Genomic DNA, 15318 nt, shown 5'->3' on the forward strand with positions numbered 1-15318 from the left:
TCAGTTTTATCGGCTCCCCCAAATATTCCCAGCACCCAAGGGTCCTGCCTTGTCATAGAATAGAATGGTTTGGGTTGGAAGGGACCTTAAAGATCATCTGGTTCCACCCCCCCTGCCATGAGCAGGGACATCTTCCACTAGACCAGGTTGCTCAGAGCTCCATCCAACCTGGCCTTGAACTTCTTCAGAGCTTGTGCACAAATACCACAAACAATTTAACTCTGACCCAATGAAGCAGCAAAACACTATGTCATGCAGGGCTTTGCACAGACCCGTAAAAGAATAGACATAAATAATGTTTTTCAGCAAAGTTATCTCAAGGCTGCTCTGCGATGTTGGAAAACTTATTTTTGGTGCTTCCTAAGGTGAAGGGTCAGCACGGGCTGCTCCTACTGTGCGATGGGGAGCAGGCGGAGGTGGGACTGCTGCACTGCTGCTCCCCTGTCCCCGAGAGGACAGCCCCAGGAGAGCAGCATTTCGGACCCACGCGCACGGCTGGGTCGCTGCCCTGGTCACCGAACACGGCTACCCCAGCAGGCACGGGGGGTGCTGGCACTGCTGGCAGCTGTGTAGGGCACCACACGTCACCTTCCTTTGCCGTCAGCTTGAATTTCTTTTAAGTATATCCTCCCTAGAAGAGGGTTTACGTGCCAGAAGACTCTCATGTATTTTCTTGGTGGTTACGTCTCTTGGTCTAATGAGATCAAACCTCTTCTCACAAACTTGCTGTGCTTATGTTTTCTGCTATTTAAGAGGAAAATTGGCATTTCTGAGAAAAAAGCCAGTGCTGTCTGTTTTTTAAGACTCATGTATACAGACATCTTAAATTGAAGGATAGTATTATTCATTGAGTAGAAGGATAATTCGTTATGTGAAGTATTCTCAACCAATGCTAAAATGAAATTCGAAGTGATGAGCAAGGTCTGATGCAGAACCCCAGCTTCTGGCGAATTCCTCCTTTCTGTAGCTTTTGTGGGATTCCTGTACAAAGGCATCACCCTGGAGTCCTGCTGCGCAGCTATCCCCATCCTTACAATATCTCCACCAATGGTTAGGTTTGACGCTGAGTTGCAGTGTCTGGTTCCCCAGGCTGCAGGTGCTAGGGCTGTTGCATACACGTCATGGATGGGAGAGGCTATAGCTTCTCACTGAAACTGTTGCCTTTGGGTTGCCAGGGAGCCACAAAATTTGCTCAAAAACGAAGTTACCGGTTTTGCTGGCTGCCTTGGTGTGGGAGCCATGACCGAGGTCCTGAGGGGGAGGGAAATTTAGGATAATCTGAATATTGAGAAAATAGAATTTCCCCTTTGTGCTAATCTTATTTTTGCTCTGTTTTCCAGCTCCAGTAAACCCACACCTACGTAAGTATTTCTTTATCTTTTTAACTTTTATTTGTATGAAGAATTGTCCTTGCACCCATTGTCCCTTAAGGTTAAAAAGTAAACTACAAGTATCTCACGTTTAGTTGCAGCCCATGGATTGCAGGGTCCACCTTAATTTTGCGTGCAAGCTGGGCTGGCGGCTGGAGGTATCATTCTTCTTGTTCTGCCAAGGTTCTAAAGCAAGAGTAGATGGAGGAAGGAAAAATTATAGCTCCAGCTCATCTTTCTTTCCCACTGCCCAAACAGCTCATCTGTTCTGAAATAGCATCCATCTGTGGGCGTTGCAGCTCTGTGTGTATGGTTTAATCATGGGGGTAGGAAAATACCTGGAAGTTCATACACTGCGCAGGAACTGCGTCTGCACCTCACCAGATGTGGTAAAAATCTTGAAGGAGAAGTCAGTTTGTGAAATTTTCTGAATTCATTTATCCTTGCGTAAGAACTACATTTGCAGTTGTTGAGTTATTTGGGTACTTCCAAGGGTAGTCAGAAGCTCATCTGCAGCTTTAAAACCAAAAGAAGAATGTTTTTTCGTGCAGTGCCCACAGGAACCGTGGGCCTCATTTGCACAGAGAAATCTGGAGACCGAAAGTGTGACTCAGGTGTGAAAGCGTTTAGACAAACTCACAGGAGACAGCACCACAGGCATGACTGAAAATGCAAATTCTGTCTATGTATTCGCTCATGTGCTGGTGCTTGGGCATGGAGATGTTGCAGGGGGAAAGGACTTCTTTTCCACATTGTTCTTCTGCTTTTCCGTGGGCGCCAATTCCCTACAAATGTCACAGACAGGAGACTGGGCTGGAGCTGCAGTACGTCGCAGTAACACCACCCTACTCCTGACAGTCCCCACGTCTGTCTACTGCGTGATTTTCTTCCACACCCCAGAAAATGGATGTTTTGCCGTGGGAACATATTCTGCCATTACTCTGGCTTTTAATAACATATGCAAAAGATAAAGGGAACGGGGCTCCGTGTGCCCTGATTGCTGCTGGAGCGCAGCCATCACCGGGCACCACCGCAGCCCCGGGCTGTGTCAGCAGCCGCTCTCGCCCATGACAGCTGAGCCTTGCTGTAAAATTTAAGCTTCTTTGCGGAAGATCCTGTGCAGTGCATTAAAAATTACTCAGGGCTTAGTTCAAAGCTCACGAGAGCTGAAGGAACCATTCCCATTGACTTAAATGAGCAGTAGATGAGACCCTTGCTAATTAATATGTTAAATATATACTCTGTGATGCTAAGAAAAAAATACATTGCAATCCCAAGTGCTTCACACTGTGGTCCTCTATGATTTTAAGAACTGAAACTGTCTAATTGTCACAATGTCTGTATAGCTGAGTTAAAAGCAAGGACTCTGGTGGGCACATGGTACAGTGCCGGTGGCACCCAAATGGCCCTTGTGACCTTGTGATGGGGAGTGAGTTAGCCCAAGGGAGGGAGGGCATCCCCAGCAACCTGCCCAGCGTTCCCTGTGTCTGCTTTCTAGGTCTGCCTCTCTGCACTGGTGGTGAGGGGAAAGTTTGCCCACCAGAACTGTAGGGGACCCATTGGAGCTTCTTTTAGATGACCAAAGACATGGCAAAATTTTGGTTTGCTTTTTTCCCCCAAAGACTTTGCAAGTGAAATTCTTCAACAGGGAAGAAATCTTGGTCTGCAAATGGGTTCAAACCTATAAACTGGAGAAGGGAGATTCTGTCTCCCATAACACATTCAATCTCGCTTTCTACAAAAGTTCTTTTTTTTTCTAAACCTGTTGGGCTGAATTCTGATTTCATTTAGACCGTTGTGAAGGAAGAGTAAGAGCTGTATTCAGCTGGGACAAGACACCTGTTTTGGAAACTGAAGTCACGTTCTTCATGCTTCAATTCTGGAATAATCACATTGCATAAATCCTTCTTCTTTATGAAATTTCTGCAACACATCAGCAAGTAGCATCAAATCCCTTAAACATTAAGGTGTAGCCTCAGATCTACATTTTATTTTGTAACCTGTAATATAAACTCTTTAATATAAACCATAAGGATTTCATATCAATTAGTGGAGTTAGATATTACACCTAAATAACAGAAGAGATTATATGTTAGAGTCATACTCAACTTGAATTTTATCAAAGGAGATGACAAAAATTTGTACTACAATGAAAAATGTTTCACCTTGAGAAGAGTTTCAGATTTTGCCCTACTTGGCAATGAATTTATTAATAACCTGAATCCACTTCCAGAGCTGGCATGGGCTTGAACAAAAATTGACCACTATCTTTGATGTTAATTAGCACCATTGTAAGTGCTTTCAGCCAACAGTAGTGGTCTGAGCGCTGTCATGAGCTGGGCCACCCATGGGTGCTTGGGGAAGGGCTGGCTGTTTCTGCTGTGCTTGTCTGCCCCATGAATGAACAGGTCAGAACCATCCAGATCTACTTAAATGCTCCCACTTCTTGCATAAGAAAAGCATAGAGCTATGATCCTGGGGATCTATTTCCCTTTTTCATTTTCCTGTCATTTTTTGAGAAGTGTTTAGCATCAAGAATATTTAGCACTAACCTTTTCCAATGTATTCTAAAAGGCAGAGTCCCACGTGAAACCAGTGTTTTCCAATTAAACAAATGGCAAACTTTTACTTAGCTTTTTTTATCTGGCATGAATATTTTTTTTTTGTTTTAACTTGAAGAAAAATCTTTTGTTCTGCTGATGTGGGATTTCTTAATGAAGCTCTGAGGGTATGGTGTGATGTGCAAATGCAGCTCTGAAGGTGCTGGAGGGGCAGTGTTAGAAACTACTGAATGGCTGAAAATGCTTTGTGTTAATTCGCTTGGCTGCAGGACTGGATCTGGTAGTCAGAACTTTTCTCCTTTAGTTTCTCTTTTGCCCTTTACTTTTATCAGCCTGTGTAGAAGCAGCACCGTTTCTGCTGTAGGAAGCGCTTGCCTAAGTGGAGGTAGAAGCCAAATGCACAAAATATAATGTGACCCAAGCAAGTCTGGAGCTCAAGTGGTGTAAAAGGTATTCCTGGAGATGAGAGGCTCAGCTGGCGTTTTGTTCAGAGTGCTTCATTCAAGTCCTTGTGTCTTTCAAGAGCTTTGTCAGGGTCTTTGCCTGCTTTTCCTGGTCTTCGGGAGAAGAATGGAGGTGTCAGTCCAGTGTGTCCAGTTCTGGGCTCCCCAGTTCAAGAAAGATGAAGAGCTACTGGAGAGAGTCCAGCGGAGAGCTACAAGGATGGTGAGGGGACTGGAGCATCTCCCCTACGAGGAGAGGTTGAGGGAACTGGGCTTGTTCAGCCTGAAGAAGAGAAGGCTGCGAGGGGACCTTATAAATGCTTATAAATATCTGAAGGGTGGGTGTCAGGAGGATGGGGCCAAGCTCTTTTCAGTGGTGCCCAGTGACAGGACAAGGGGCAATGGGCACAAACTGAGGCACAGGAAGTTCCGTCTGAACATGAGGAAGAACTTCTTCCCTCTGAGGGTGACGGAGCACTGGAACAGGCTGCCCAGGGAGGTTGTGGAGTCTCCTTCTCTGGAGATATTCAAGACCCGCCTGGACAAGATCCTGTGCAGCCTACTGTAGGTGACCCTGCTTCGGCAGGGGGGTTGGACTAGATGACCCACAGAGGTCCCTTCCAACCCCTACTATTCTGTGATTCTGTGATTCTGTGATTCTGTCGGTCTGCATCTATTCCCATGCTTCTCACTCGAAGGATTATGGATGTAATCTGCCCATGTGTATTCCTTGTGCCCTTGTTCTTTGATTTACTGGTCTCTCAGGAAGAACCACTGTCAGACCTCTACTTGTATTTCTTCTCTGCAATGCTCATGATGGTGCTCATCCGTTCAATGATTTCCTATGTTGCCACTTCTTCATCATTCAAAATTCAGGATTCAGAAGACCTTGCTTCCAGAACCAAATTGAGCTGCAAGGTCCTGAAACTGGCTTACCATCATGCCGATGGTTATCAGTCGTGTTTGCCAGTTAAGGAACTGTGCTTTAGGAAATCATTTCTCCTGGACGATCTAATAAATTTGACAGATTTATTGAGAAATGAAGTCAAGCTGCTTGAGGTGCTAATAGCCAAGGAAGCTTCTGTGGACTGCATTTTTTTGTGATATCCTGATTTTATAGAATGGTCTTTTATGTTGAGGAGGGGGTAGAGTTTGTGTTGCTATTTGGACAGGAAGAAGCAGAATGAGGAAGACTTGGAAATCACTCCTACTGCACCTTCTGGTTTGGAATGAATTTTTCAAACCTGCTTTTTCAGTCTGCAATGTTACCTGATTTTAAATAAGCTTCAGACCAACGTCCTTGCTTAGCAGTACGTATCCAAGCTAAGCTCCAGGTCCCTCTGTCTTCACTGATTTACAATGAGGCTCCAGTGGCTTAAGTGGATTTATAGTTCACCAATACCCCAAACCTGCAAACATTTATATACCTTCTCAATTTAACACAGATGAATAATCTCATGATGCCTGGTGTTAAGAGTTCCTCATAACAATGAATATAAATTGCACCCCTATAAAGAAGGCTGTAGCTGACACAGTGTGCAGGCAGCTGCATTCTCCCTAGAGAAGAGAGATTTGGTTGTTTTCTCAGATAAATCAATTGACATTGCTGGAAGAGTAAACTCAGCAGGAACTGTTCACGTACATAAAATTAAGCTTTTGCACATTTTACTACATGGGGCCTTATTCTGTTCTGAGGTGAAAACTGAACCTTGAAGATTTGATATATGAGTATAAGGAAGAGGCACTCTATAACAGCCTCACATTCACAAGCCTTGGTCTTCATGGAGGATTTCAGCCACCCCAATATCTGTTGGAGGGACAACACATCAGGGCACAAGTAAACCAAGAGGTTTCTGGAATGCGTTGACAATAACTTCCTTCTCCAGGTGATTGAGGAGCCCATGTGGAGAGGTGCTATGCTGGACGTTGTTCTCACCAACAAGGAGGGGCTGACGGGGAGCGTGAAGCTCAAGAGCAGCCTTGGCTGCAGTGACCAAGAAACGGTGGAGTTCAAAATCCGTAGCGCAGCGAGGAGGGTGCACAGCAAGCTTACTACCCTGGACTTCAGGAGAGCATACTTTGGTGTCTTCAGGGACCTGCTTGGTAGAGTAACACGGGACAAACCTCTGGAGGGAAGAGGGGCCTGAGGTAGTTGGTTAATATTCAAGGATCAGCTTCTCCAGGCTCAGAGCAATGCATCCCAGCAAAGAGAATATCAGGCAAAAACACCAAGAGGCCTACATGGATGAACAAGGAGCTCCTGGACAAATTCAAGCACAAAAAGGAAGCCTACAGAGGGTGGAAGTAAGGGTAGGTAGCCTGGGAGGAATACAGAGAAATTGTCCAAGCAGCCAGGGGTCAGATCAGGAAAACTAAAGCCCTGATAGAATTAAATCTGGCCAATAATGTCAAGGGCAAGAAGAAAAGCTTCTATAGGTACGTTGGTGATAAAAGGAAGCCTAGGAAAAATGTGGGCCCTCTCCGGAAAGCAATGGGATACCTGGTTACCTGGGATATGGAGAAGGCGGAGGTACTCAACAACTTTTTTACCTCGGTATTCACTGGCAAGTGCTCCAGCCACACCGCCCAAGTTGCAGAAGGCAAAGACAGGGACTGGGAGAGCAAAGAATCACCCACTGTAAGAGAAGACCATCTGAGGAACCTGAAGGTGCACAAGGGTTCTGATGAGGTGCATCTGCGGCACCTGAGGGAACTGGTGGATGAATTTGCTAAGCCGCTGTCAATCATATCTGAGAAGTTGTGGCAGTCCGGTGGAGTTCCCACTGACTGGAAAATAGGAAACAGAATGCCTATTTTAAAAAAGGATAAAAAGGAAGACCTGGGGAACTACAAGTCAGTCAGTCTCACCTTCGTGTCCATCAAGATCATGGAGCAAATCCTCCTGGAAACTATGCTAAGGCATGTGAAAAATAAGGCGGTGATTGGTGACAGCCAGCATGGCTTCACTAAGGGCAAATCGTGCCTGACACATTTGATCACCTTGTACAATGGGGTTACAGTGTTGGTGGATAAGGGAAGAGCAACTAATGCCATCTACCTGGACCTGAGCAAAGCATTTAACACTGTCCCACACAGCATCCTTGTCTCTAAATTGTAGAGACATGGATTTGACAGATGGACCACTCGGTGGAGAAGGGGTTGGTTGAATGGTGACACTCAAAGAGTTGTGGTCAATGGCTCGGTGTCCAAGTGGAGACTAGGGATGTGTGACGTTCCTCAGGGTTTGGTATTGGGACCAGTGCTGTTTAACATCTTTGTTGGTGACATGGATAGTGGGATTGAGGGCACCCTCAGCAAGTTTGGAGATGACATCAAGCTGTGTGGTGTGGTCGACTCACTGGAGGGAAGGGACACACCATCCAGAGGGACCTTTACAAGCCTGAGAGGTGGGCACATGCGAACCTTGTGAATTTCAACTAGGCCAAGTGTAAGGTCCTGGCACATGGGTCAGGGCAATCCCAAGCACAAATCCAAGCTCGGTGGAGAATGGATTGAAAGCAGCCCTGAGGAGAAGGACTTGGGGGTGCTGGTTGATGAGAAGCTCAACATGAGCCACCAATGTGTGCTCACCAATGGGCAGCCCAGCAGGCCAACCGCGCCCTGGACCTCATCCCCAGCAGCGTGGGCACAGGGCGAGAGAGGGGATTCTGCCCCTCTGCCCCGCTCTGCTGAGACCCCCCGGGAGTCCTGCATCCAGCTCTGGAGCCCTCAGCACAGGACAGAGCTGGAGCTGTTGGAGCGGGGCCAGAGGAGGCCCCAGCAACGATCCGAGGGCTGGAACACCTCTGGGTGGGGGTTTGGAACTGGATGATCTATAAGGTCTTTTCCAACCCAAACCATTCTATGATTCTATGGTTTTGGTTCCTATATGTCTCACAGTAGGACGGTCTCATCCCATCATAACCCAGCAGGCGGGATCACTGGACTGGTGTGTCTCACAGATCTTTGTTTTCACAAAGGAGCGGATCTCCATAATCCTCTCTGGGGTTCTTGGCATTTTGATTTTTTAGACCTAAGCTTTTACCACTTGACCTCAAGTACATAACACAAATCTTTTTTGAAAGTCTAGAAGTCTTCAGGTCATGATACAGTCAGCTGCCTGCCCATATATGTTCAGATAGACCTCAACCTTCCTCCCAGGTATTTGTCAAATTGGTTATTAAAATCCAGTGATGGGGACTCGGTGCCCTGCCTGAGCTATCCCTTCATTCCCTTCATGCACTTCGCTGTCCTGATTTTCGGAGATTTTCTTAATGTCTACCCTAAAACTCATTTTCTCTCATTTTAGCCATTACTTGCTTTCCCATCCATACTAAAAATGAAGAATAGTTTAGGAGATGTCACTTAGAGATAATGTTTTCATTTTGAAGAGCTGCTGTCCTCTTTTCCCTAATGTTCTTATCCCTAAACCAAAATAACCCACTTCCCACTTTTTTTCCCCATAGTTTGTGTTTTACGGACACGTTGCCTGTTCTTATCAGCTTTTTAGAAATGCTAGCTGGGTCAAAGAGACAAAGTCTCTACGGGCAGTTGTATACATCTGAATTTGTGAGGAGGAGCTGTACAAGAAGATTTGGGTATCATTTCAAGCCACACCAACACAGACTGATGACCGTGATTTCTTTTTCATTGTTACTGCAGAAGAAAACATCCACTAGGAACTGACATAAAATAAATGTATGTCTGTTTTCCAGTGCTGTCAACATAAGCGTCATCCCACAATGTGTTTGTTAGAATTGACAAGTACTTTGACAAACAAGCATAGGATGAATAGCTGCAGCCACTCAATTTGTGCTCGTTTGCTGCGTTGGCAGGAGAGTTCCACTGTGGCTTTGAGGACGGGAACATTTGCCTCTTCACTCAAGATGACACGGACAATTTTGACTGGACAAAACAAAGCACTGCCACTAGAGACACAAAGTATACCCCGAACACGGGCCCGAACGCCGATCGGACTGGCTCCAAGGAAGGTAAGCGCTGGCAGCGTGCCCGGTCCCCAGCGCTGGGAGCTCTGCTCTCCATTGAGGTGAGGGACCTGCCTGGCACAGCCAATCCAGCCAGCTGTGTTGTTTTTCCTAATCATCCCCAAAATAAGCATGTTTCCAGGACTTCTAAAAGAAATTGCCGGTGCGGAGGAGTGCGGCTGGTCCTGTCCCAAAGCACAACCCACTAACGGTGCCGTTAACCATCTTGTGTTGTTTCTATTGCGCCGTTCTCAAAGCCGTTGCTTGCACGGTACAGTCTAGTGGGGAAATATTCTGGCACGTCTTGAAATATTCTTCTGGTTTATGTCATTTAAATTCCAGCTTGGGCTGTCTCAGATTGTCACAATGATATTTTTTTTTTTTTCCCCATTTTTACTTCGGGTGTTGCTAAAATGTGCAATTTTCAATCTGCTACCCCAGTTAGCAGAAGCGTGCCATCTCCACTGCAGGGAGTGTTTGCATTTGAAAAGTCAGACTTATTGTGCTGAATCTGTCAAGTGCTGCAGTAACTCATGCTATTTTATTGTGTGTCCCCTGCTTGCGCTACCAAAGGGGAAAAAATCGTACTGCTTGGTTGGATTAAGTAAATGCTATCTCTGTTGTCGGCACTGTCCAAGATCAGAATAAATTTATGTTGTCTTCTGTTGTGAAAGTGAGCTTTCAGACATGTGATTGACATGGCCGGTTGAAAATGTTCCTTGAAAGGTTCCCGTCAAGATATTTTCCTTTTATTTTACAAGCCCTCCCTGCGCACTGTTTATAGGGACAAACCGCAACCTTGAGACTGATGTCTGAACCCCATCGTAAAGATTTTTTTTCTTTTCTTGTCCATATACAACGTTATACTGATTTCAGGTTGTTCATGAGTGCTGACCTGCTGGCCCTGATTTTACCCTTGGTAGAAAACATGTCTTTGAAGCAGTTGTGGAAAGCACATGGGCTTAATGCAGAAGAAATATGTCCCAGAAACCATGGTGAGGTCAGACGAGTGTGAAAAATGAATCAAGATCCTTGATAATCCTGGTGTCTTCCTGCATGTCTATGAGTTGGACGTCGAAGACCTAACGATTTCCATTTGGACTTCCCCTAGGTTTCTACATGTACATTGAGACGTCGCGCCCCAGGCTGGAAGGAGAAAAAGCCAGGCTTGTTAGTCCCGTTTTCAGCGTCGCTCCAAAAAACCCTTACGGAGCTACGAACACAGCCTACTGTTTCAGCTTCTACTATCACATGTATGGACAGCACATAGGTGAGAGAAAGCCAACGGCCTTGTCTTTGCACTTTGGGAGAGGTAGCAGGAGAAATGTCCACTTTTATGAAACAAGAGCAGGGGAGGACTGCCGACACCTGCCAGTTGCAACCAAAGCTGGCAAGAGAGGTGCCTGATAGCGTCCTAATTGCTCTAATATTGTGTTTCCCACTAATCAGCATGCTAGCCGGAGCCCCTCTAATGGAAGGGAAGTGTTTGGTGCATCCATGAGGATATGAGCATGGGACCTTTAGAGTGTGAAAACAGAAAAGGTGGCGTTTGCAAGGACTTTGCCCGGTGCTGGCAGAGTGTTCGAAGTCACTCCTGGCCAGGTTTGGGAGCAGGCGACCAGCGGCGGTGGAAAAGCCCCGAACAAGTCGCTCACAGGCTGTGGGAATTTATAATTTGAAGGTGTATCTGGAAGTCTGGTTTTAGTCGTAGCTCTTTCAACACACCTGTTTAATTTCTTAGCATAGTATGAAAAAAAAAAGTGTGGGAAAATATAGATGTATAAACAATAGACAGTCAATTTTTCTAAAGCCTATAAATCCCTGTGGGGTGCTCGGTGCTTACCAGTATGTCAAGAGGCTTTCCAGTGCCAAGCTGACCTGACTTGATGTATTTTTATATAGATTTCAAGGGCAGGCCCATCCTCACAGTGCGTTCTGGTGGTAGCTTTTGGAAACCTTCGCCTGGCTCCAGGCAAGAGTTCAGGTTTTAAATAGAGCAGAGAAGTTCACTTGGTTTTCTGTTACTTGTCCCTGCACTGCCAAGCGTGTGAACGCAGCCCCAGATCTGAGTTCTCCTGGCTCTGCGTTGCAGTGGAGGGCTGGGCTGTTTGTTGGAAGGAAGAGCCTGAGCCATGGCATGCTTAGTGGAAAAAAACATAAATTTCCCCATATGGTCATATACAAGACTATTTCTGGTCTATGACAGCAAAGAGCAAAGTTACAAACATGAAGGGTCAATGAGTTTTCCTGGAATACCTTGGGGTTGGGATAAAATATAAGAAAAGCAGCCACGGAGGCTGACGCCTGTCCACAAAACGGTGACCTCTCACTGGTGCAACTTTGGCTTTTCTTTTCTCGGGCTACCTTTCCAGCAAGTGTCTATGTCCTTAGCTTTTTTTGCTGAGGTTGCCCTTTCTTATTTATGTGTAATTTCTTGAACTGATGTGTATGATGCCGGCTGATGAAGGAGCTGACTCACCGGTGACAGATGCCACAGATGGTGACAGTGGTGATTACCGATCATAGTTAAAGAGGATTTGTTCATGGCAATGTGGACACCTACTTGTCGAAAACCAAAATTGCTTGATACCACTTTTCTTCTTTAATGTTAAAAAATATAGTTACCATTATTTTCGCTAATGTTCAAAATTATCTACTTTTGAATAGGTGTGTGCAAAATTACTTTTTATCCTGCCTTTAAAGAGCAGACTGACAGAAAAACAGTAAATTAATAGCATCAGCCATGTGTTGGAATGCACGCTTATACACGTCTATGAAATTCAACATTTGAATTCCTCATAATGACAAAATATTATGAAACACATGAGAATACAACATGCAGACAAGAAACAAATTATGAAATCAGCAAATATACACCAGCTGATTCCCCAGATCTGAACTCTGTCACTGAAATTGTTCACATGAGGAGAATGAAGAGAAAAGAAAAACCTAATGAGTGATGTTATTCTAAGATTTCAATAACTTAAGCACATGATTATTGTATAATTAGCCGTATTGATGAGGTAACTACTGGAGTGAGTTTTTAAAGGTTTGTGGTCTTGGAAATTACGTTGGGTTAGGAAAGGGGTCATGATAGCATGATGATTTGCCCAGACAAATAAAATGTTACCATGACACAGTGTTTTGGATGATGTGCCCTCGTGATAAGGACAGCCACCAGCTCCAGAACGTGGACAGCAGGTCGAGGGAGGGGGTCTAGCCTCTCTGTTCAGCACTGGTGGGACACAGCTGGGGTGCTGGGTCCAGTGCTGGGATCCCCAGTACAAGACAGACGTGGGCTTACTGGAGGGAGTCCAGCGAAGTCCCATAAAGATGATGGAGTGAAGCATGTCTGATGTGAGGAGAGGCTGAGAGAGCTGGGATTGTTCAGCCTGAGAAAGAGAAGGCTCAGGAGGATCTCATCAACATACTTGGATAGCTGAAGGGAGAGTGTAAAGGAGAAGGAGCTCAGGGATGCTCAGGGACAGGACAAGAGGCGATGGGCATGAATTGAAATGGAGGCAATTCTATTTAAATATAAAAAAATCCATTTTTTTTTAAGTGTGAAGATGGTCAAACACTGGCACAGGCTGCCCGGAGAGGTTGTGGAGTCTCTGTCCTCGGAGATATCCAAAATCTGCTTGCACATGGTCCTGGGCAACCTGCTCAGATCTACCATGCTTTGAGCAGGGGTTTGGATGGGACGATCTCCAGAGGTGCATCCAAACGCAATGATTCTGTGATTCTGTGTGAAATATTTAATTGTTCGTAGTTTTTTCAAAAAACTTCCATTTTTTTAAGGATTATTCCCCTGTGGATAATTCGTAACCTTATTGCTAAAGCAGATTGACTGTTTCATCACGAGCTGTTAGCAGCCTTGACCCTTCACTGCTGTTCTGGAATTTGCAGCCAAGGTGCTTCTGATCCCCGTTTGGGAAGGAGAACTGCCAGCCGGGGCAGCTCTCGGCTGTCATACGCACTGCGAGCTCACTGATGTCTTCACAAGAGCAGGACAGGAGCTGCTGACTGAGCCCTCGATACGATCTCTGCGCTGAAGGCTCTCTCTTGTGAATAACTGTGAGCTGCTGATTCTTGACCTGCCTTCACTGAAAACTTGAAGTGCCTTGCAGGGGAATTTGGCTTAAATAAATTCCAGCCTGTTCCTTCCTTGCATCTGGGGACACACGTTCAGAGAAGATGCATAGCCATTAACCTTTGAGTTTTCATCCGAAGTGCTGTACTCCCCATCTGCAGTGCTGTGTCCAGTTCTGGGCTCCCCAGTGCAAGAAAGATGAGGAGCTACTGGAGAGAGTCCAGCGTAGGGCTGCGAGGATGAGGAGGGGACTGGAGCATCTCTCCTACGAGGAGAGGCTGAGGGATCTGGGCTTGTTCAGCCTGGAGAAGAGAAGGCTGAGAGGGGACCTTAGAAATGCTTATAAATATCTGCAGTGTGGGGGTCAGGAGGATGGGGCCAGACTCTTTCCAGTGGTGCCCAGCGACAGGACAAGGGGCAACGGGCACAAACTGAAGCAGAGGAAGTTCCAGCTGAAGATGAGGAAGAACTTCTTCCCTCTGAGAGTGACGGAGCACTGGAACAGGCTGCCCAGGGAGGCTGTGGAGTCTCCTTCTCTGGAGATATTCCAGCCCCGCCTGGACGCGGTGCTGTGCAGCCTGCTGTGGGTGACCCTGCTTGGGCAGGGGGTTGGACTGGGTGACCCACAGAGGGCCCTGCCAACCCCTGACATTCTGTCATTTTGTGATTGTGTGCTGTAGCATTCTTCAGCAGAATTTCGTGCATTTACACCAGGTTGCTTTATACTCCCTGGTTACCAGTATCCCCAAGATTTCCAAGCACTATTAGGGTTATTATTCCCATGTCTCAGGGGCAAAGTACTTTGTTTCCAAAACGGTTTTTGTGCTCATCAAAATGCTTGTGCATTTCCAACAGGGTTTTGAAGGATCCCTAAGAAAATGGAAAATTATCCTGCAATGATACTCAAGGCTTAGGGGAAAAGATATTTCATCCTCCATTCTTAAAAATGAGTGACCCTAGTGACATCAGTTTGAGAACATGGCTGTTGTACTATCATGAAAGCAAACAGCTTGCCAGTTTATCCAGCTCAGCTTCTGTGCCTGCCGTTCAGGTCTGCGGTGTCTCTGGAGGAGAGGCTGAAAATTTCTGCAGCGATAAGGAGAGGTACTCGGGAGTCTTTGCGGAGAGCAGAGCACAGATCTGAGATTAGCACTTACGCCACAGCACAGCTCTGATGAGATGAACAGCGATCTACATCCCGTGCCACAGCAGCTAGATGCAGAAAGATAAAGTGTTTCTTTACCTGAAATAGAGGGCTGCTGCTTACAAGTCAGATTGTAATTCCTGACGGATCACACAGAGCTAACTCTGAGAGTGCCGGCTGCCAGACAAAATGCGTGTGCTTCGCACCACACCTTTCAAAAGGAGAAGGCAGATTATCCCCAAAGCGTAAGAGAAATAGGAGTTCCCATTACTTGATTTGCAGGAAACAATAAGCCACTGTTGGGGAAAAGGAAAATGAAGAGTCACCCTCCTGCCTGTGTCTCTACGTTGAGACAGAAGGAGGCTGTTATTCCATTATAGCTGTCACCATCTTTTAAAACAATCTATATTTCTGATTTTTCCATCTATACCCCAGAATGGGGCATTTCTATTTGGCACTCCAAGAACTGTAATTTTTCTTATCATTAGAGACCCATCACAGAACAAAAAGTGGCAGCAAGGCGTGCTGTCAGAGCACGCTGTGCAAGGTGCTCGTGCTCAGACGGTGAGGAGCGCTCGGAAGGCCACCCCGGCGCTGCAGCTGGCGACGTCTTTGGAGCACCCTGCGCTCTCTGGGCAGGATTCTGCTAGAAAGCAAACTTTATTCCTCAATTCACAGTTGTCACTCCTGCCCACCGGTTCTGTCTCGTACTCAAGAGTCAT

At 46.1% G+C, this 15318-nt stretch overlaps 1 protein-coding gene across 1 annotated transcript in view; it reads left to right on the forward strand.

The window, feature by feature from the left end:
• Window positions 1–15318, forward strand: part of MDGA2 (MAM domain containing glycosylphosphatidylinositol anchor 2) — a 436731-nt gene that overhangs the window by 404375 nt on the left and 17038 nt on the right. The window contains exons 12-14 of the mRNA XM_075427304.1: window positions 1341–1361; window positions 9210–9365; window positions 10471–10629. Coding sequence (XP_075283419.1) covers window positions 1341–1361; window positions 9210–9365; window positions 10471–10629 — 336 coding nt within the window. The remainder of the gene's footprint in view (window positions 1–1340; window positions 1362–9209; window positions 9366–10470; window positions 10630–15318) is intronic.

This window comes from Opisthocomus hoazin, chromosome 7, assembly GCF_030867145.1.
Source record: "Opisthocomus hoazin isolate bOpiHoa1 chromosome 7, bOpiHoa1.hap1, whole genome shotgun sequence".
Classification (NCBI taxonomy): Eukaryota; Metazoa; Chordata; class Aves; order Opisthocomiformes; family Opisthocomidae; genus Opisthocomus; species Opisthocomus hoazin.